The sequence below is a fragment of the Lithobates pipiens genome, unplaced genomic scaffold, assembly GCF_037356315.1.
Source record: "Lithobates pipiens isolate NorthernLeopardFrog02 unplaced genomic scaffold, aLitPip1_a1.2 Scaffold_3, whole genome shotgun sequence".
Taxonomy (NCBI): Eukaryota; Metazoa; Chordata; class Amphibia; order Anura; family Ranidae; genus Lithobates; species Lithobates pipiens.
Window position 1 is genome coordinate 50,566,789 of NW_027507790.1, and position 24,153 is coordinate 50,590,941.

At 42.7% G+C, this 24,153-nt stretch overlaps 1 protein-coding gene across 5 annotated transcripts in view; it reads left to right on the plus strand.

Moving 5' to 3' along the window:
* SEPTIN5 (septin 5) overlaps positions 1–24,153 on the plus strand; it is a 126,052-nt gene that overhangs the window by 73,542 nt on the left and 28,357 nt on the right. For 3 of the 5 annotated variants that reach the window (XM_077461658.1, XM_077461662.1, XM_077461659.1), the window contains 4 exons: positions 14,916–15,012; positions 15,689–15,775; positions 21,131–21,254; positions 21,338–21,472. In XM_077461658.1, the coding sequence (XP_077317784.1) occupies positions 14,916–15,012; positions 15,689–15,775; positions 21,131–21,254; positions 21,338–21,472 (443 nt within the window). Of the gene's footprint in view, positions 1–10,743; positions 10,963–14,915; positions 15,013–15,688; positions 15,776–21,130; positions 21,255–21,337; positions 21,473–24,153 lie in introns of those variants that run through there. The other 2 variants (XM_077461660.1, XM_077461661.1) reach the window with 2 other exon arrangements.

Genomic DNA, 24,153 nt, shown 5'->3' on the forward strand with positions numbered 1-24,153 from the left:
CTTAATCGGACCTTTTGAGATGAATAAAAACTCAAGTGGTGAAGCGACTAGCGCTAACGTGCATTTAGCCGAGTTTAAACGTGCTTAGGTAGGCCAAGCATTTTGTAGCTGTAAAATGCTTCTCTACTAAATGCGCTGGCTCTGGAGTTTTTTCTGCCTCTAAATGCTTGTTCATGGACACATAGGCTAACATGCAGGGGCGTTTAGAGGCAGAAAAAAAAAGCAAACACCCTTAAAAGTGGGTTTTTTGATGCCCCAGTGCATGAGGCCTAATTCCTAAAAAAAAGTATCATTTTATGTCTTCCCTTATGGCACTTAACATATCTGTACATCCGTTATTTCATTGAAATGCCTGTCTTCTATATTGCTGCTCTGTTTTGGATTTTTATTTAGCCTTTCATGTCTATACAGACATATACTTTTTTTTTTTTTTTTACATACTATTTTTATACATATGCTAAAGTGTTACAAAGTATGATTCATAATACAGGTGGATGATGACGCACGCACATACTTGTGATGTGTAGGTTCAATTCACAGACTGCTGCTGCCCTCTGGTGCTCATATAAAATACTGACACAAATCTCATTGCATATTTTTTTAGACCACTAACTTTAAAGTGTTACAAACCCAGGATCCTGCATTCACTATATCTGGTCTCCCACAGTACACACAACATGGAAATGCTATTATTTTAGTAAATATAAACTGCTATATACTTTTTCTCATCAGCAGTATATAGCATTCTTGTAGCTTCTATCAGTGTCCAGCTGAGCATTGGTTAAAGCTTGAAGGAGGAGTTCTTATTCTCCTCTGACTGTCCTATGAGGCTGCATGACCCCTGGCCCTCTGTCTGGACAGTGCTGATTGGCCCCTGTGCTAATCACATGCACCTTCCCAAAAAAAAAAAAAAAAAAAAACCTAGCAATACACACCAAACTGAGCAGGTGCAGAGTGCCTCAAAAGGCTCTGTTCTATCAGGAGATGGATTGGGAGCAGTGGAAGAAGGGGAGATTCATAGAAGACAGGATCAAACAGCCTTTTTACACAATGCAGACGATTAACCCCTTAGGTTACACAATCAGTTTAACAAGCATGCTTTACTGCATATACAGACAGATTTTACTGTTGTGGGTTTAGTAACATTTTAACTTGAAGGTCTTTTTATAAAAAAAAAGGCTTTTTGATAATGATTCACCTCTTACTCTACATAGTAACACATTAAAACCTGTGAATGGCACCGCAACACACCCGCCCTTAAGTGATCCACAACCTTTGTATGTAAATGGGCATGGTCAAAAAAGTCCAGCTATGATTTTTGTGGGCTAAGTCTGAAAGTGAATGGTTGAAAATGGCATATTCAATAAGTAGATTTTCACTTGATACATCTAGCTGGAAAGGTGGTTGTTTTATTAGTATAGTCTTTGTCAGGCTTATGAATAAAAAGTATAGATTTTCCCACATCACCCAGTCCGGTGCCAACTGGATAGAATAATTTCTGGGTGTGTGGTTAGGGGCACCTAGTACCAAATTCCATCGCCTACAAAATAGTCTAAAATATTGATTTGTTAAAGCAGGAGGAGGATAAAGACAGTAATTACCATGTAATTACCATCTGTCTCAAATTATTATATCTTTTATTTATTTTTTAATTTACGTGTGAACCCTGAAGATGAGTCCTTATCCCCTGAAATGCGTTTGTTGTAAATTTGGTGCTCTTAAGTAAATATTTTAATATTTAAATATTTTAAATGAATTTCAAGAGAGGAGGTGTGCACTAGGGTCTCCTAACCACAGAGAAGGTGTGCACTAGAGTTTCCTAATCACAGTAGAGGTGTGCACTAGCGTCTCCTAACCACAGAAGAGGTGTGCACTAGGGTCTCCTAACCACAGAGGAGGTGTGCACTAGGGTCTCCTAACCACAGAAGAGGTGTGCACTAGGGTCTCCTAACCACAGAGGAGGTGTGCACTAGGGTCTCCTAACCACAGAGGAGGTGTGCACTAGGGTCTCCTAACCACAGAAGAGGTGTGCACTAGGGTCTCCTAACCACAGAGGAGGTGTGCACTAGGGTCTCCTAACCACAGAAGAGGTGTGCACTAGGGTCTCCTAACCACAGAGGAGGTGTGCACTAGGGTCTCCTAACCACATATCCAGCAGTCGTTCATTTGCTGAGTGATTCCACTATAGTGATTAGAGAGGAAACAGCCTAGGCGCAGACCTGAGTGCTTACTTTTACTATAAGCTTAAAGCGGTATTAAAGGCTCGGCTTTTAAAACATGTTATACTTGGTTTCGCACAGAGCAGCCCCGATTTTCCTCTTTTCGGGGCCCCTGCCGGTACTCCTGGCTCCTCCCTCTTTACCAGTGCCCCAAATAGCAAGCCGTTTGCTATGGGGGTACTGTTGCATGCTCGTTCCCGAGCCCTGCTGTTTGTGTCCATAAGACACATAAAGCAGCAGCTCGGCCCTCCCTCTCCCCCCGCTCTCTCCTCATTGGTTCACTAGCTGTGATTGACAACCAATGGCTTCCGCTGCTGTCTCAACCAATGAGGAGAGGGAGCCAGGGCTGTCCTGCACTTTCCTGGATCAAGAGGGGGTTCAGGCGAGTATTGGGGGCTGTGGGGGGAGCAGCACACAGAAGATTTTTCACGTTCATAAAGCATGCATGCAGTTAAAAAACCTTCAGCCTTTACAGCCACTTTAGCTCCAGCAAGAAAATCACACTTTATTCTTTAATCACATTTTCACATTTTTGCATCAGCATTTTCTTGTGATTTTAGAGCATTTTTTGCAGCATTTTACAGACTTGGGTGTGCTTGTATTAGACTGGCCATAGACGAATTGGAAATCAATGGCGCATGCGATTGTGCCATCATTTGTTTTGTTTAAAACAAAATCCAGCATGTTGGGTCAGGCACTTTCAATTGCAGCACAAAAATGGCACGTTGCAGCTGGCACACTAATGGTGCAAAAAACAAAAGACCAAGAATTTTCCTTCAGTTTTTTACCGGTCTATGTCCTGCCTTGGCTTAAGGAAAGCTAGTTACTAGGAGCAGGGGAGCAATATTAGACAGAAAAACGCATTATTTGCGTGTTTTTGGTCCTCCAATTGAAGTCTGTTGGGACCAAAAATGTAGGATCATACCCCAAAGAAGCTCCTGTACTACTTCTGGGTGTTGCGCGACATCATATTTTACTGTGAATGGACACAGAGGGAAAACATGTAAATCTGATGCCCAGCATTGAAGCCCTTCTAAAACACCTCAAAATCTCAATGTCAATAGAGGCTTTATTCTTTATTCACATTTATTCTTTATTCACAAGAACTTGAATGTGAGCATTTTATTGTGATTTTGGAGCATTTTCAGGCTGGAGAGCAGCGGCGGAACTATAGGGGTCGCTGCAGTCGCACTTGCGACTGGGCCCTGCCGTTCTGCTGCTGTGGGGGGGGCCCAAGACCTGGCATCTCCCCTGCACCTCTGGCTGGCACTTTAGAAAGCACTGGGGGGAGGTGGAAAGCGGCGATCGGCAGCTCTATGGTGCTTGTGAGCGGCGGGATGTGCCTGGGGCTTGTAGTTCTCTCTTCCCGAGTGTCAGTGTATACAGTGGAGAGGAAAGGGGAGGGGCCTCTGACCCGGGCAGGTATCAGTTTCACTTTCAGTGAGTCGCTCTGCTTGTACACAGTTTCTGATACATGCCCTGGTCAGAGGCCCCTCTCTTCTCCACTGTATACACTCGGGAGAAGAACTACAAGCTCCAGGGAGATCCCCCTGCCTGTGGACACCATAGAGTTGCCGATCGCCGCCTCCCACCTCCACCAGCCAGGTACAGGGAAAACTATGGAAGGGGGGGGGGGTGTCAGCTGTCTGGGTACCCTGATGTAAAGGGGGGCCCTCTGGGGACACTAATGTAAGGAAGGGGCCCTCTGGGGAGACTAATGTAAGAGGGGTTGCTCTCTGGGGATACTAATGTAAGGATGGGGCTCTCTGGGGACCCTTATGTAAGGAGGGGGCTCTCTGGGGATCTTGATGCAAGGGGGGGCTCTCTGAGGACCCTGATGTAAGGATGGGCTCTCTGGGGACCCTGATGTAAGGAGGGGGCTCTCTGGGGACCCTGATGTAAGGAGGGGGCTCTCTGGGGACCCTGATGTAAGGAGGGGGCTCTCTGGGGACTCTGATGTAAGGAGGGGGCTCTCTGGGGACCCTGATGTAGGGGAGGCTCTCTGGGGATCCTGATGTAAGGGGAGATCTCTGGGGACCCTGATGTAAAGGGAGGCTCTCTGGGGACCCTAATGTAAGGGGGGGGCTCTCTGGGGACCCTAATGTAAGTAGGAAAGTTCTCTGGGGTCCCTGATGTAAGTGGGGGACCCGTACTCAGATATGTAATGACACATATATATATATATATATATATATATATATCTAATATACATGTGTATGCCTGCCCAAGTGTATGACTTTCTTTTCTTTGCTGCTATGGGCTCTAGCCCCGAGATCTTTTGTAGACCCAGCAACGTCCCTGGTGGGGGCCCTTCATGGTTTCTTGCACCCGGGCCCTGAACATGCTAGTTACGCCTCTGCTGGAGAGTTTTTATTTTAGCCAATAGAAAGCTTGAGGTTGTTAGGCCCAAAATCCATGAAATATCCATGTTATGCACCTGGGTCATTCACTCCCATAGAAGTCTACTGGGACCAAGAACGTGGTCATGCCCCAAAGAGTTGCGTGACAGCACATCGCTCAGATGTGGACAGGCACATCTAAGTTTGGCTGGTTCAGCAGGGACCGGGTGAATTTCAGTCAGTGTGTGGCCATCCCTGCTTGACAAAAGTGGATTGTTTGATGGAATTCTGTCAAAGAGACATGTTGGTAAACCTTTGCCCATCAATGGCTGCAGCCGCTGATCAGTGTATTTTGACAGCGCCAGCCTCCTGGGGGGAGGGGGTGGTGGAATTCCTCCCTCTTTGTGTGGATGGAGGAGCGTGTTTTTTAATTTCAACAAAAAAAACGGACAGTGCCTGGCCATCTGAACATGGAAATCTGAGTGTCTAGTTTTGAAGAGCTTCTGAAAACATGCTTTAGATTAATTAAGGTGGCTGTACATTATACAGATTTCCTGTCCAGTTTCCTTTAAGCTGCATTCACACTTCAGCGTTTTGAATCGCGGATAGATTTGCCGCGAATCAGCCCGTGATTTGAAACCGCTGATGTGTGAATGGCAAATTGCAGGACTCACGTTTGAGATGCCAGTCATTTGAATGACACCTCAAATCGCGGGGGCGGGTCTGCTGTGGTTGTCATGTGATAAATTGTGCTGCAATCGCAGCAACACACATCGCGGAAAGCATGTTGCCCAGAAGTAGCTCCTGAACTTTTTTTGGGTGACATGCTTCCCGCAATGCCTGTTGTCGCGATTGCAGCACAATATACCAAATCAAATCATTATTCAACCAAAAAAATAATGTCAAAGCAATAACTCCATGGCCAATAATAAATAACGCGTTATCTCCTCCGATTCCGCAACATGTCTGGTTGACGAACGGGCGATCAAAAAAGAACTGAAAAGCGCAAAATGAAAAGTGCGAAAAGAAAAGTGTGAAATGAAAAGCGCGAATCAACACTCACCAAACTTCTACTAACATGAAATTAGCAGAAGGAGCCCAAAGAGCTGAAATACAACGTAGTACGTCACTACGTTCGTAATTGTTGGTCAACAATTGTGTGGCCGTGTGTATACAAGACAAGTTTGGGCCAACGCACTTCAGACAAAATTCCACGGTTTTATTAGGGAACTTTCCGGTCGTGTGTACGAGGCTTTAAGGCAGGGAATTGTGTGATGACAGACTGACTATAATCTGACCATTAGTATACTCCCATCAGACAATTGTTGTCCAACTTTCCGCCAACAAATGTTGGATGGCAGGCTAGTAAATTTTCAGCGGACAGCGGTCTGTTGTCAGATTTTCTTATCGTGTGTACACAAGTCCATCACATAAAAGTACAATCGAGCATGCTCGGAATCAGTGCTCACCAAAAGGATATTAGCAGAAGGTGCCCAAAGGGTGGCGCTCAAGAGCTGAAATTCCACATAGTATTTTATTTGTTTTGTTTTTTAATGCACAATAAAAAAATTATGTAGAATAATACTTGGCTATGTGTTTTACTTCAAATGATAGTTTGGGAGTAGGTAGTTACATTTAATTGTTGTATCTTTGATATAAAAAAACTACGGGATAATGGTGTTGTGGTAAAAATAATAATATTGTTCTTGATATCACTAATGAAAAAAAGCCTTTTTAAATACTTTTGGCAGAACTCCCCAGCAAAGCAGCTTCATTGTTATCCCATTAAAGAAGAAGAGAATTGTGCGCTGCATTTGGAGATTTCATAATTTGCCACGTCACAAATGTTAATTCTCCATTACGAACGCTAGTTTACAAGACCGACCGCTTCTGCTTCCGAGCATGCGTGTTTGTACTTTGGACTTTTGTCCGACGGACTTGTGTACACACACTCGGAAAATGCGACAACAGACATTTGTCCGCGGAAAATCTGAAAACCTGCTATCCAACATTTGTCTGCGGGAAAGTCCATCAATTGTCCGATGGAGCATACACACAGTCGGATTTACCGACAACAGCCTGACATCGAACATTTCCCAACGGAAAGTCCGATCGTGTGTACAAGACTTTAGAGTTTGAATTTATATGCAATCAGGCAAGCCCCTTGTACTACATGGTTTTGGTAAATCTGAAGTCAAAAAATCTGCAGAAAATCTAATAGTGTGTATGAGGCTTTAGGCTCTATTCACATTCCCATAACAAAATGCAGATACAAGAGCTTTTTGATTACAGATGTGAATGCAGCTGCATTGTTTTCAATGGAGCCATTCACACAGAGGCATAAACATGAGCTGCTTTCAGATCCGTAACACAGGATCCACAAATCTGCCTCTAAGAACATGTGCATTTACGTGTATAAACGCATGTATATTTGTAAGCATGAAAATTAAATTAAACAAAAATATGTAGAAGAATACGTATCGGCCTAAACTAAGGGAAACATTTTTTTTTATAGATTTTTGGGGGGTATTTATTATAGCAAAAAGTGAAAAATAATGCGTTTTTTCCCAAAATTGACGCTCTTTTTTTGTTTATAGCGCAAAAAATAAAAACCGCAGGGGTGATCAAATACCCCCAAAAGAAAGCTCTATTTGGGGGAAAAAAGGGACATCAATTTTGTTTGGGTACAACGTCGCACGACTGCGCAATTGTCAGTTAAAGCGACGCAGTGCCGAATCTCAAACAAGTGGTCTGGTCAGGAAGGGGGTAAATTCTTCCGGGGTTGAAGTGGTTAAAAGTCAGCAGCTACAAAAAGTGTAGCTGCTGACTTTTAATAAACACACACTCACCTGTCACAAGTTCCAGCAATGTGCTCATCCGAACTGTGGCTTCTCTCCATCTCCTCTTCCCGGTGCTGGCATTACAACTGTGAGCACCCGGCTGTGATAGCTTGCGGCTTCACAGCCGGGTGCGCACTGTGCATGGGCAAGCCGTGATGTGCCTGGTGAATGATCTAGCAGTCTTCTGGGACCTGCGATCCGAGTGGAAGTGGGAGCAGGTACCTGTCAAAACTAGCTACCTGCCCCCCCCCCCCAAAACAATTACATGACAAATGTGGCAGGGGGCAAGGAGTGCTTAACCACTTCCCGACCAGCGCACACCGATGTACGTCGGCAGAATGGCACGGGCAGGCATATTGGCGTACAGGTATGTCCAATCTTTAATGACGCCCTGCCATCGCTCGCGTGCTGGTTGGGACCCCCGTGAATCAGGTCGCGGGTCCCGCGGACTCAATCGCCGCGGGCATACCCACGATCATCTCACGAGGTGGCTGAACGGAGAGATAATTAGCGCTACATAATTCTTTATTAATTTAATAGTTAATACTGAGATCATTATTTATGTTGGCAGCTTCCCGTAAGTCTTTTATTTACATTAGTTTGGCTTAGGAGGGATAGTAATTTAGGGTTATGCACATTAGTACCTTTATTTATCTTCCCATTCTGCCTAGCAACAAGTGACGCTGATCTCTGCTCCATGTGATTGGAGCAGAGATCAGTGTTCACTAAATGAAAGCCCAGCCCTCCACAGTTAGTAACACACCCCTAGGAACACTTAACCCCTACATTGCCACCCACTGGTTAACCCCTTCACTGCCAGTGTCATTTACACAGGAATCAGTGCATTTGTATAGCAGTGATTGCTGTATAAATGACAATGGTCCCAAAAATGTCCGATGTGTCCGCCATAATGTCGCAGTCACAATAAAAATCGCTGATCGCCGCCATTACTAGTAAAAAAAATAATTATTAATAAAAATGCCATTAAACTATCCCCTATTTTGTAAACGCTATAACTTTTGCGCAAACCAATCAATAATTGCTTATTGTGATTTTTTACCAAAAATATGTAGAATACGTATCGGCCTAAACTGAGGGGAAAAAAAAAATTTTCAATATTTTTGGGGGATATTTATTATAACAAAAAATAAAATATAATGCTTTTTTTCAAAATTGTCACTCTATTTTTGTTTATAGTGCAAAAAATAAAAACCACAGGGGTGATCAAATACCACCAAAAGAGCCACGTCACACGACCGCGCAATTGTCAGGTAAAGCGACGTAGTGCCGAATCGCAAAAAGTGGTCTGGTCTTTGACCAGCAAAATGGTCCGGGGCTGAAGTGGTTAAAGTGGTTGTAAAGTCACAAGTTTTTTTTACCTTTCATCTATTCTTTGCATGAGGATAAAAAAACCTTCTGTGTGCAGCTCCCCCCCAGACCCCCCTAATACTTACCTGAGCCCCCTCTCCATCCAGCGATGTTCGTGAGAACTTTGGCTGTCTGGGGACTCGCACTCCTGATTGGCCTTTGGTTAATCACAGCTCCGTGTGTGAATGGACACAGAGATCCGGGGCTCAGGAGCACATCTGCTTGGGTGCCCCCACAACAAGCTGCATGCTGTGGGGGCACCCGGCAGGAGGGATGGGCCAGGAGCGCCAAGTGGGACCCGAGAAGGAGGAAGATTGGGGCTGCTCTGTGCAAAACCACTGCACACAACAGGTAAGTATAACATGTTTGTTATTTCAATGTAAAAAAAAAAACAAGGGTTTAGTAACATTTCAACTTTTGGGTGGAGCTCCACTTTAAATGCATCTATATGGAAGCATTTTACTAATCTTTATGTAGGAACTTTTCTCCTAGAAAACAGATGTGTAGCAGCATCATTAAAATTGTGTAAATGTGGGCTTAAAATCAAATGCTACTCTAATTGGTTCAGTGCTACTACACATCTACCATGGTAGAAAAATGTATTGCTTTGGTAACTTATTTTTTAATTTCTTTTTTTGTTCTTTCTGTTTTTCTATATCTGCTATATTTATATTATATTCTAGTTATATCTATATCTTCTATATTTTTTTATAATTTTTTTTTGTTCTTTCTGTTTTTCTATATCTGCAGTGGGGATCCAGCTGAAAATTTCCAAAGGATAAGCCGGCCATAGATAGTTTGAATCTCAGCCAGTTCAGCAGAGATGTGCTGAGATTCAAACCATGTATGGGCAGGCTGATTGTACCCAAGTCGATCCATCAATCGTCTTGGGTACAACCAGCTTTTTGGATTTTTAGGATTATTATTATACAGGATATATATTGCGCTGACAGTTTGTGCAGCACTTTACAACATTAAAGCAGACAGTACAATTACAATACAGTTCAATACAGGAGGATCTGAGGGCTCTGCTCCTTAGACTTGATTCACACTAACGCGTTTTTTGATGCATTTTGCAGAAATGCAGGGACATTTTTTAACATGGGTTCCTATGGAACAGGTTCACATCAATGCATTTTTGTGCCTGTGCGTTTTTGGAAAGAGTCGGGGACTTATTTCATGCAATATGCAGTGTTTTGCATGTAATTGAAGTCAATGGACCCGCATCAAAAACGCAAGTACTGCCATTTTGCCGCGTTTTGCGTTTTATTTTTTCATTTTTTTTCATCGTTTTTCACTGTATATAGCTGGTTGCTAAGCAACCACAGTGTAAAAAAACCGCAAATCGTGGTAAAGTCCTGGAGGCGAATATATGTGGACGCGATTATTGCCAGTGGCTATAACTGCTAGCAACAATCACAATGCTCTCCCAGCAGGGATGGCTTCATGGGAGAGATGGAAGAGGGAGCAAGGGTATAAAAGTCAATTTTGATGGGGGGGGGGGGGGGGGAATCAACGATTTTCTTTTATACAACCCGTGATTGCAGGAAAGAAAATTGTATCAACTATGGCCAGCTATACATTTTTATACGTTTTTTTTTTTTTTTTTTAATGGAATGTAAATAGCATTTTATGGAGCATGGCTATACCTTGAACAGCTGTATTGTATAGATGTCAGATGTACAGAGGTGTCAAAATGATTTGCTTGTCTAGATTATAAATGTCTGTCTGTTCACTTTCACATGCCTTTTTCAGAGGCAGACAGTGAATAAAACATTGTGCAGAGTGCTGTGTGTCTGCAGTTGCTTTAAATCATTTGCTGCTGTGATTTGTTGTCTGATTATGTGGGGTTAGCGGACCTTCCTCCCATTATCCTCCTCCTTTGCACTTAAACGTAATCTTCTTTCCAATGGGAAGCTACAGGAAATTCCAGGGTAGTGGCCGGGGAGGGCAGTCACACATTCTCCCCATTTAGCACACACACACACACACACATACACATACACACACACACAGACATATGGATGTGGTCAGTAGTGGGAGGGGATGGATGGGTGTGTGTGCTTGGCGAGGTAACATTGTACTAGCGGCTGTTGCTTTGTGGGTATGGATGCCATCATAATTCAGGAACTTCTGGCCGAGAGATTGTTGTCTCCCCGAACTCTGACACAGAGGACCTACCCTATGAAACTAAAGGTAACTGCGCCAATGGGGAATGCAGCTTAGCAGGAAAGGGAAGGCTGGGGATGTTGGCATGCAAGTTTGTGCAGACATCTGTCTATTCTTACTTGTATTAATGTTACCGTAAAAAGAGAACATTAACTCCACCACTGCCAGGTCCGGAGGCAGGGCGCCGTGTACTGTCAGAATGCAGAAAATGTCTTCGCACACTTGTCCGGTGGAGTTTGTTAATAGTTAACCATGTGAAAGAGAAGGATTGTTTAGGCAACTCAGGAAGGAAAAGTGGTGGGGGTGACTGCAGATGTATAGCAACGGGAAAAAAAATCTGAAATGAGGGGAGGACTGAAATAATATATGAAGGACTATGTGAAAGATGAGACGCAACATATATGTAGGGAAGAAGGCAACAAATAGGAGCTGATAGGATCCCGTTATCTAGGAACCCTAATTTTAGGCCTAACCTTCTCTGAACATGGAGGCCAGGGAATGATTACACTTTGGGGGTTATTTACAAAAGGCAAATCCACTTTGCATTGAGGGGTAGATCTGAAATTAGGGGAAGCTCTGCTGATTTTATCATCCAATCATGTGCAAGCTAAAATGCTGTTTTTTATTTTCCTTCCATGTCCCCCTCAGATCTACAGCGACTTTACTTCCAAGTGCACTTGCAGTGCAAAGTGGAGTTGCCTTTAGTAAATAACCCCCTTTGTGTACATAAGATGTAGTTGTATCTTGCGTGTATGCGATTTTTGTACACCTTTCCGCTTGTTGGTAGCTGTGAACTGTACCAGGGCTGTATTAACCGCATAGAAATGCAAACATTGTTGTGACTATAATTACACACAAGACAAATATAAATAAATGGGTCTCATTGTTCTACATTCCTCTAGCTTTTAAGACAGTGGGATAAATTTACTAAAACTGGAGAGTGCAAAATCTGGTGCAGCTGAGCACAGTATCCAATCAACTTCTAACTTCAGCTTATTCTTCGAAGCTTTGACAATAAAACCTGGAAGGTGATTGGTTTCTATGCAGAGCTGCACCAGATTTAGCTCTCTCCGGTTTTAGTAAATCAACCCCAATGTAACCAGTGCTTTCTCTACCACCCTAAAATAATTCCTACATTGCAGAATACTAACTGCCTTAAAGAGGAATTAAACCCCGATGGGTTTTACTTCTTTTTTTCCTTGCAAAGTAAAAGCATAATGGGCTTGTATGCATCACATACTAGCCCATTATGTTGCACTTACCTGCAAACGAAAGCCTCTGATGTCCCCGCTGGTGGCCGCATCCATCTTCGCCCCCTCTTCCTTCCGTGGCCTTCTGGGGCCATGTCCAGAGCCGCGGGAGACGTCAGTCATGGCACTTGCGAGTGAAGAAACGGCACGAAAGTCAGTTTCTTCACTGCGCATGCGCCGATGACGTCATTGGCGCACTACAAGGTAATATCTCCTACATGGCGGACGCTTAGGAGATATTTCCGCTACATATAGGTAAGCCTTATTCTAGGCTTACCTATAGGTAAAAGTGACAATCAGGGGTTTACAACCACTGTAATAGCTGATATCCATGTGTTTTATCCAAATTGTTCCACCAAAGCTAATACTGTCCAAACAAACCATTATGCTGCCAGACAGAAGTGGCCTGGATTTCCTGCGGGCCCCTCTAGGCCATGATCACAACCTTACCCCCACTGATGACAAACCATGAAACGACTGACAGGACAGGATGTGTGTATTTCACATGCCTACAGTGCTTTGGGAGATATACAAAAGTGATCATAGTGTGGTTTAGGAGCTTTTACATTTAATGTCTACCCACCCATAGACTTTATATTGAGAACTCTGCAGTCTGATTTACTAAGCAGTGTCTACAATGGCCGTGCTGTTTGCAGAAAATGGGGAAAAAGTGGAAAGACATCTTTTGTATAAGGTGGCTTGGTAGATTAATATGAGGTGTATTCTCAGAACGAACTACAACACATAACAACTCGTCCCTATAGCACTATTTTTGTGTTATAGACATCACTATTCTTCCAAGGTAAAGCCTGGCTATTAATGAGATTGGGCCTTTTACATGTATTCCACATATAACTATGGCATGTGTGAGCAATATATCATTTAGTGACAACTTTTTGTAAACTTTTTTTTTTTCTGTCATTATTCAATCACTTGGGACAAAAAAAAAATATTCAATGGGCTCAACATGCCCCTCAGCAATTTCCTTGGGGTGTCTACTTTCCAAAATGGGGTCACCTGAGGGGGGGGGGGGGGGTTGTACTGCCCTGCCATTTTAGCACCTCAAGAAATGAGATAGGCAGTCATAAATTAAAAGCTGTGTAAATTCCAGAAAATGTACTCTAGTTTGTAGACGCTATAACTTTTGCGCAAACCAATAAATATATGCTTATTGCCTTTTTTGTTTACTAAAGACATGTGGCTGAATACATTTTGGCCTAAATGTATGACTAAAATTGAGTTTATTCGATTTTTCTTATAACAAAAAGTAGAAAATATCTTTTTTTTTTATATCGTAAAAAATAAAAATCGCAGAGGCAATCAAATACCATCAAAAGAAAGCTCTATTTGTGGGAAGAAAAGGACAAAAATTTTGTTTGGGTACAACATTGCATGACCGCGCAATTACCAGTTAAAACAGCGCAGTGCCAAATTGTAAAAAGACCTCTGGTCCTTAGGCTGACATTTGGTCCGGGGCTTAAGTGGTTAAAGAACCCTCTACGTAGTTTAAGATTAAACCTCTTTTCTTCTAATTTTAATGAGTGGCCACGTGTCTTGTTAAACTCCCTTCTGCGAAAAAGGTTTTATCCCTATTGTGGGGTCACCAGTATGGTATGTATAAATTGAAATCATATCCCCTCTCAAGCGTCTCTTCTCCAGAGAGAACGAGTTCAGTGTTCGCAACTGTCTTTGGAGTGTGGGAGGAAACCAGAGTACCTGGAGGAAACAGGAACATGCAAACTTCAGGCAGGTAGTGCCGTGGTTGAGATTTGAATCTTTTCAGTTGTTCAAGGTGTGGGTTGGGTCAGGTGTACTTTCAACACAATGCATGCACAATATGGCACAATACCAAGATGAGACTATTTTCAAAGCTGATTTCCAAGGAGATAGGAACATACCATGCAATCCAGTTTGATTATATAGAACTAGCACAAGTACCTGGACCTGTGTTGATAGTAGCTCCCTGTAATCCCTTGTACAGTGGTATTTGGCCTGGCAGAGGACTCTCTTGCACAATGCAGTTTACCCTGTGCACTGCTGTTCTTTCACTGCCCAGTCACATGTTTGGGCGAGTCCTAAGCCAGACTATATCGCTTAAAGCCCATCTCCAGAATGTAAAATCCCTTGCAATGGGGCTTCCCCCCCTCTGCAAGGGTTAAATGCTCACTAAGTTTATGGGGTAGAGGAAGAGGCTGTATAACTTACCGTATTCTTCGCTCGGGCACTCCCCTCTTCTCCATTATGCTCTGGGATATGGGCATTCCCTTGGTATCATCATGTACAATGCAGAGCTATCAGCCTTGCATTGTATGTGAGGAGGTAAGGATGAGACCACAGGCTAGAGCTCCTTAGAGAAGAGGTTTCCTGGGACCGGTTGCAAACCAAGAGGAAGCCTGTTGGAGCAAGGAACTAGTTTTGTAGGGCATCTTTTACCTTATCCCCTTGTTAAGGAGCATTTAAGCCTGCAGCGTGATATACAGGGAGGCCTAGGATTCTGTCTGCACTGGGGTGCCTGGAATACAATACTTGCTAAACAGAATTTAGAATCCTCTGGCAGGTAAAACAACACATGTACAGTATCTGTGTGTATTTAGTTGTATACCTTGAGTTCAGCTTTAAACACACAAAGACGTCTAGGTGAGACCTGGAAAATGTTCTACAAATCGATGCGTTCATATTAATATACTATATATTTTACAAATTCCAGCTAATGAATGTTTCCTCCCACAGGACCAAGAAAAGCAATATGTTGGATTTGCAACTTTACCCAATCAAGTCCACCGGAAATCGGTGAAAAAAGGATTCGACTTCACGCTTATGGTTGCAGGTGAGCAAAACCTTTAACATAGCCAACACGCCACATACCATGAAACTGGCAATACGGCCACCACAAGCGTCAGGATAGATGTCATAAACCCATTCCAGTCAAACTAATCCAAACACACCATACTGGAACCATGATAAATAGGCCTACAATTGTTCCAGCATATTGGTGTTTCACATTTGTGATTCTATTGTAAATAAGCGATTGAAAATTAATCTAGGTGTGTGCAGATGACCTAGGGTATATTTGACAGTATATAGCAGTGATTCTCAACCAGGATCCCATGGAACTCTAGCGTTCCTCCAGAGGTTGCTAGGGGTTCCTTCAGCATTGGGCAATTTCTGCCTCTTATATAAGTTCCCACTGACACCATTGATCTTTGTAGCTATCTGTAAGGAGGTAATTCTTCCCAACGACCACAAGTGTAAGGACCATTCTTCCCATTGACTATCACACTAATGTATCATGAGTTGTAGATTACAAATTTTTAGTAGGGGTTCCCTGAGACCGGAGAACTATTTCAAGGGTTCCTCTGTGTTGAAAAGGTTGAGAAAGGCTGGTATATAGTATGGCTGTGTATTCTTGCCACTCACACTTGAATGTTATTAAGGAGAGAGGTGGTTTGCTAAAGCTTGGACTAGGAAAGGACTAGATAACTATGTTTTTCTTGTCCCCAAAGGAGAGTCCGGCCTAGGAAAGTCTACCCTGGTCAACAGCCTGTTCCTGACTGATCTCTACAAGGACAGGAAGCTGCTGAATGCAGAAGGTAAAACAGCCATCTTCCTCTTTGTTTGTCTGAGTCACTGTAATTATTACCTCATACAATGTTTTATTGTTCTATACTGTATATGAAACCTATTACTTTGGTACAAGTTGTCACGGTGATATCTCCCAGCAGCACCCTAACATATAACATGTAACATCTTCAGAAAGGTGAATGTATCCTCTAGGCCTCATGTAAACTGCTGCTGGTAAACGGACGGACGTTCAGAGTCAGTTGGATGCTTTTTTCAGCTGCCCCTGAACTCATCCAATATTATCTTATGTACATGTACTCAGGTTTGTTTATAGTAATTTTTAGGCAATTGAGTTTAGAGGCCTTTTTTGGAAAGCAAAAAAATGAGTTCAGACGCTGAGTTTAGAGGCATTTCAAGCGCTTCTAAACGTGGTAACTCGTTTCGCTTACAGGCGTTTTTCATTTTTGCCTATTTTGAATAAACGCAAAACGCGGCTAAATGCGGCATGTAAGCGCAGCAAAACGGACGTTTTAAACGTGGGTTACTATCTGTTAAGTTAAATCATTCAGGAGAGGTTGTAAAAAACGTCCCGTGTACATTAAGCCTTAAGGTAAAACTTGAACGCTTTAGCTCAAGCAGCGTTTTTTCTAGTTTTGTATAACTAGGGCACAGGTTGGGTACAGGGGATTGGTGATAAAATATACTTATTATAGTAATATATGACACATTTTTCTATGAATTACAGCTTCATGTACAGATACTCAGGGGTATAGGGAGCCAGTCCCAAAGCTGACTCATGTGCATCCTGGCATAATATTAATTAATTATCATAGATATTTATATAGCACCGAAATATGTATCCAGAGTTTTAGATACCGCACATTAATTTCACTGCTTTTAGGGAGCTTCCAGTCTAAAGGTCCCTATCTCACATGGATACATACACACTCACTAGGACCAATTTGATCAAGAGCCAATTAACTTGCCAGCATGTCTTTGGAGAGTGAGAAGAAACCCACATACAGGGAGAACATGCAAACCTCATATAGATAGTGTTCTGAATGGGATTTGAACCAGGGACCCCAGTGCTGCTAGACAGACATGCTAATCACTGTACTGCCAACAGTATTTCTGTACAGCCATCAGCCTGCAGGGGCAGAAGGTGAATGTGATTGGGGCATCTATTATGATTGAGGCGTCTAGTGCCTCTGTCACCCATTGGTGTAAGAAACATACACTATATTACCAAAAGTATTGGGGCGCCTGCCTTTACACGCACACAGACTTTAATGGCATCCCAGTCTTAGTCGGTGGGGTGAAGTGTGTCTATGGGAATGTTTGACCATTCTTCCAGAAGCGCATTTGTGAGGTCAGGCACTGATGATGGACGAGAAGGCCTGGCTCACGGTCTCCACTGTAAAGGACAAAGTCCTGACCTCAACTTGATAGAACACCTTTGGGATGAATTAGAGCGGAGACTGCGACCCAGGCCTTCTCGTCCAACATCAGTGCCTGACCTCACAAATACGCTTTTGGAAGAATGATCACATTTCCATAGACACACTCCTAAACCTTATGGACAGCCCTCCTAGATGAGTTGAAGCTGTTATATCTGCAAAGGCTGGGCCAACTCAATATTGAACTCTACTGACTAAAACTGGGATGGACAGTGAGTGCACAGTAGATGGACAGTGATGGACAGAGAGTGTACAGTGGGTATGGGATCACCAAAACTGTACCAGACGCAGGGTTGGGGTAGCCTGTACATGACACCATGGATAAAGCCTGTCTTGTGCCAGAGTTTCAGTATGGTGGGAATGTAATGGCCTGGGCACATTAGGCTCATTAACATAAAAGAGGACCATCGGAATGCCGGGCAGAACAGTATTCTTATATAAAGCAAATAAAATCAGCTCAGTAAAACCCTTTGAGTGACAAAGATGCTGAACACCAAGGGTCAATAATCAAATCCCTAAAATTAAAAATATCAAAAGACAGTGCAGCGCTAATAATGAGATAAATGTCCAAATGACATAAAAACAAAGTGATCCGTGTAGATCTTCAGTGATGAACTATCAGACCATGCAAAAGTGACTTTGTGCTGAATAGAACCTCCACCGATGGTAAGAATGGCTGCTCACCTCACAGCGTGGACCCTTTAACCACTTCAATACAGGGCACTTTCGCCCCCTTCCTTCCCAGCCCAATTTTCAGCTTTCATCGCTCTAGCGCTTTCAGTGACAATTGCGCGGTCATGCTACACTGTACCCAAATGAAATTTTTATCATTTTGTACGCACAAATAGAGCTTTATTTTGGTGGTATTTATTCACGACTCCATTTTTTATTTTTTGCGATATAAGTGCAAAAAAAGCGGAAATTTGGAAAAAAACAATATTTTCTATTTTAAAAGAAATCCAATAAAATCTAATTTTGTCATAAATTTAAGCCAAAATGTATTCTGCTACATGTTTTTGGTAAAAAAAATTCCGTTAAGTGTATAATAATTGGTTTGTGTGATCACGGACATATGTACGCAAATGATCATGTACATATGTGTGCAGGTGATCACGTACATATGTGTGCAGATAATCATTGGGACATGTGATTTTAGTGGGACATATGTGGGGGACATGTTTTTATTATTAGGGACATGTGTATTTATTATTTGGGGACATGTATGTTTTGGGGACATGTGTGGGGACATTGTGTTTATACTGTGTGGTGTGTTTACACTGTGTGGTGATTTGTGTTTACACTAGACTGGTGATCAGTGAGTAAAAAGCTGTAAAAAACAGCTCATACTCACTGATCATCAGCAGGCTGCAGCGATCTGCTCTCCTCTCCTCAGCGATGACTTCTGTGTGAGGAGAGGAGGAGCCGATTGCCTAGCAACCGGCTGTTTGTTTACATCACATGACGGCCATGATTGGACACGGCCGTCATGTGATCAGGAGGGCCAATCACAGAGCCCTCCTGCCGATCTGAGATGCGCCGTGTCTGGGTGACACGGGCGCATCGGGATTGCGCCGCTGCGCGGGCACGCGCGCGCGCGATCCCGCTCCTTCTGATGGACGTTCCTGAACGTCCTATCAGAAGTAGACGGCTCCCACCCGGCCGTATATGTGCATTGGCCGGGTGGGAAGTGGTTAATAACAGAGGGTAAAACACGCATTGCTGCTCAAGGTGCTTATCAGCTGGCAAATCAATGGATTCCTCCTCACAGCATGGACCTTTGAAGTTCATAAGAGATGACATGCTCCTAATCAGGATCTAACGACTGGCAAAACCACGGTATACACTCGTTGTGGACAGTGTGTGGCGATAATCATTTATCCCATATCCTGTAACTAGAAAAGCAAACCATAGTGCTCTCCGTAGAAAAAGGTTTAATAATAACAAAATATAAATGAACACTTACAATGTAGAAGCTTCATACAGGCATTGTGTGAAATAAAATCAACAGTGGCCGCGGGTGACATCACGTTATCTCCGTCGGTGCGTTATGTCCCTAAAGGCTGGACTTCATCAGCGGATACCTGTCAGGAACCATGAAACAGACTGAGACAGAAGTACAATCAAATCACACTTGTTTATTAATATTAAAAATAAAAAGGTAAATAGGAAAAAGCGTAGTCAAGCATAGCCAGAGTCCAGTAGCCAGATTGGGTAGTCAGCCAGTCCAAAGTTCATAAACCAGATCGGGTAATCAGCCAGTCCAGACGTCAGGGATCCAAGGAGAGCAACTGCAAGCTGGATAAGAAGCCAGGAGGTATGTCAGCAAGCCAGTCTTGAAAAAACAGCAGGAGATGGTTCCTTGTGATGTGAACAAACGTGAAGGCAATGGAGAAATGAGCTGGAAGACTTTAAATAGGCAGGTCAGACGAGAATCATCGGGAACAGCTGGTAACTGTGGAGAGAGAAGAGAGCTGGCAATTAGCCGACAGCTGAGCGGCCAGCCCAGAGGAGGAAGGGCTAAGCCAGCCCTGACAATACCGCTCCCGTGCGCAATGTGTGGGAGTGACGTCATGCGACATCACGCAACTCCGGCCAGTCACAGAGCCAGAGTTCGTGGCCCCAGAAGGAAGAGGGATGAAGAATGGATGCTCGCTACTAGCAAGGAAGAAGGGGACATAGCAGGCTTCTCCTGCAGGTAAGTGTCACATAATGGACTACTATGCCATGCATAGTAGCCCATTATGCTTTACCTTTGCAGGGAAACAAAGAGGAATTAACACCCGTCAGGGTTTACTTCCTCTTTAAACCTAAGTGACAACACTCTGTGTAATAAATGCCTAAAATTCTAAAATAAACGTGAACGAAGTCCTTAGAATCAACACACTTCTGTGAGTCTGGTATTCTCCATAGGTCACCAACTGTGCCCCTTCACCATTCAAAATATGTGATCACCTCATATACAGTATAGACCTTGAACAGGTCCATATAAATCTTCCCCTTAGGGGTGTATCTCCAATGGCTGGCAGCTTTACTCCTGTTCCAGGGACACTTGCTTCAATGTGCATTGCCATTGAAGCCTGCATAATGGTTACTGCAGTTGGAAGAAAGTGTACCTGGAAAAGGAGTAAAGCTGTCAGCCATTGGAGATACACCCCTAGATTTGCATCAGGGATCCCCAAACTTTTTAATCAAAAGGGCCATTTTACTGTCCTTCAGACTCTAGGGGGGCCGGATTGTGGCCAGCAGGAATAGAACATTTTCCAGGCATCAGTGAGAATAAACAGTGCCCCATATTTGGTAATAGGGGGAGGAATAGCACCCCATTGTTGGTGCCAGTGACAGTGATTTTGCCCCATTTTTGGTTTCAGAGCAGAATAGTGCCTCAAGGGCCAGATGAAGGCACGCATTTGGCCCCCAACCGCAGTTTGGAGACCAGTGGTTTATATGGACCTGTTCAAAGTCTATATATGAGGTGAGCGCATATTTTGTATGGTGAATGAACGCAGCTGGTTACCTATGGAGAAAACCAGATTCACAGAAGTGTGTTGATTCTAAGGACTTTGATCACGTTTATTTTTGTATTTTGAGCATTTATTACATGGAGTGTTGTCACTAGGTGTTATATATCTAATGTGTTTTTTTAACTCATTGTCATAATTTTTGATATGTTTTTTTATTATTACGGGAGGCAATATTTATCAGCTATTGAGCTTTTTTTTTTGGAGTAGGGGGGTATCACCACTCTTGCAAAGATATCATGCATTTAGAGTGTATTCATTGTTAGCTCGATTCACATCCACTATTGATTTTATTTTATTTTATTATATATATATATGTTCATTGATGTGCCATTGTTGAAGATTCAACTCCCCTAGCAACTGTACAATGACTAAACCTCTCTGGTATATCCTGATTGCTTCCCTCTAGAAAGAATAAGTCAAACAGTGGAGATATTAAAGCACACAGTGGACATTGAGGAGAAGGGAGTGAAACTAAAGCTGACTATAGTAGATACTCCAGGTTTTGGGGATGCAGTGAATAATACAGAATGGTGAGTGCCATGCTCAGACTAGTGGATATACAGTAACTGGTTGCCTATAGTGATCCTGTATAATGGCTGTTTTATTTCCACAGCTGGAAGCCCATTACTGACTACATAGACCAACAGTTTGAACAGTATTTCCGGGATGAGAGTGGATTGAATCGGAAAAATATCCAGGATAACCGAGTGCACTGTTGCTTGTACTTCATCTCACCTTTCGGACACGGGTAAAGAAGGAACGGTTTCTTCTCCAGTGTATTCTGTATATAAGCTTTGCTGTGTTTCAGTATGTTCCTCTTCCTTGTGAAAACAATACAAATTATATAGACTCAGCTATGAGGATCGAGAGGATAGGATTACAATGTACAAATGTATCAAAGGTGACTACGGTAACTGTAATAATGTTTTCTCTAAGGTGTCCCTGACTCGCCACGATTTGAGATTAGAAGAAAGGATGTTTAACCTTACATTAAGGAAAAGGTTCTTTACTGTTGGGACAGTAACGATGTAGAGCTTCCTCCCCCAGGAAGTGGTACTCAGCTGAGAGTGTTTACAGGGTCAAAAAACTTTTAGATGTCCTCTGCAGGAAACAGAATATACAAGGCTGTGGGAATTGTTGGAGAATAATAATCACACACATACTGTACACACATACACTGTAGGTTAATCTATATGGACCTGTGTCATTTTTTAATCTTATAAACAATGAAACCAGGCTAGTTGACTAAATCAGCGACAGAATATGTCCTCATGAAATCATGAAGTTTAACAGTTTATTGAAACCTGATTATCTAACTCATAAATATATCAATATATCCTTAACTCTTTTACTGCCACTAACATACTACATACGTTGGTGGCAGGAGGGTTTGCTGAAGCTGAAGCTAGCAGGAGTGTGTGTAAATATGACAAGCCAGCTGTCAGATGTCACCTGTAAGATCCGACGGCTGTTCAGCCACCATATCGCTTCCACACACCTCGGTGACTGCCGGTTCCCTCCCCCACTTACGTTCCCGCTGTGTATCTAGTGCTCTGCGTGCCCATCGGTAAACCGCACTTCATTGACACACGGTCAGAAATTCTGATGGAAAATGTCCGATCGGATTATATTGTTGGAAAAATCCGATCGTGTGCGGGCTCTATCGGATCTCAAATTTTCAGACAAAAAAATTAGATCTGACTTTTTCCGATCATTTGTAGAGAATTCCGATTGGAAAAAGTGCTCAGATCAAATTACGAGACCAAAGCTATTGGCTACTAGCCTCAACGTCGTTCCGTCGTAACGAACGAACGAACGTCATCACATTCCAAACGATCAGATTTTCGACAACTTTGTCCAACCCTGTGCATGCAACACCAGTTTAGGACAAAATCCGTCAGAAAAACTCAGACGGATTTTGTTGTCGGAATGTCCGACGGTGTGTACAAGGCATTAGACCAATGATGTCTTATTATAGAGAACCTGTCACCAAAAAATGCTTTACATAGGGAACTTTGTGCCCCCTATGTGATGATTTTTTTTTTTTAAAGTGTCAAAAAATGAAAGTTAAACCCAAGCAATTAAAATCACCCCCACCCCGACACCAAAGTGATAACATAAGTGTACGTGCCAGGGGTGCCTACACACAAAACAGTGATTGTGCAACACAGGTTACATATCACTGTGCACACCGGAGTTAGAGCAATAATTCTAGGCCCATTATTCATGGGTTAGCGCTAATCTGATTACTTGTATGGGCTTTTAAAGAGGGGGGCTCTGATCACAGCTGAATAAGGGGCTTGGAGAGGTGGGGATGGAGACTGCAGGGGGGACATGTCAGTAGGAGGTAGAGAAAAAACAGTACATTGATCTTCCCAGTGAAGAGCCATGAATGGGGCGCTTCATCACAAGTTTGACCATTGGATTACAGGAAGGCTGTGCTCCCACATTGAATACAAAGAAGAAAACTGACCACACAGGGATAGATGACAGTTTGAAATAGTAAAGCAGGGGGACTGATAAGATCAACAGGTATTTCATACAAAGGAAGCAATGCAAAGAGAAGAGGATACTTCTCATAAAAGTACATGGTAAAACAGACGCATATTGGCAATATGAAATGTTGGGGTAACATACTTTAAGAGAATCTGACTTTCTGTCTAAGCATTTGCTAGGTTCAGGTTCAGAGGATCATCGTGATTGCAGTAATAAACAAAAAGCAGATGCCCATGGGATTAAGCATTTAATTTAAGATCCCATTAAATACTGAAAACATAAATTAAGTAAAATGCAGTCGCATTATAAAATATATTATAAAAGATATAAATATATAAACAAGGGGATCCCCAGCACAATTTTATGCTAGCCAACTTATAGAAAACTGTCACTAATCACCTGTCTGCTTTATGCTACATGCACACAACCATAAAAAACACAATTAACTGAGTTCTTTCTTTATGAATCTGAATTTGGTGTTTTGTGTTCAATGGGGACATGCACATAGGCGCATAACATGCTCTGCATTCAGATCTGTAAAAAAAATGGAGAAATCTAAGAACATGCATTTTAGGCATATACACATATACAGTACATAGATGCAAAAAGTGCATTCTACGATTGCAAACAAAGCAGGAAGATAGGGCTAGAATTATATGCATTAGAACGCATATGTGTCTGTACATATCTAAATTCAAGTATTTTACTGATTGTTTATGCAGGAACTTTTGTGCCAGAAAAACATGCTTACATGATCAGTAAAATTCTTATGCCAGTGTAACTGTAGCCCACGGCAGATGAATGGTAAATCCCAGTTATTGTACTTCAGTGTTTCCCAGTTACAGTGCATTCACTGGTTTGAGTTGGCATTAAGAAATATATTTAATTCAGTACAGTTGTGCCTATTCATCCCAGTGCAGGTGCTTGATCCAA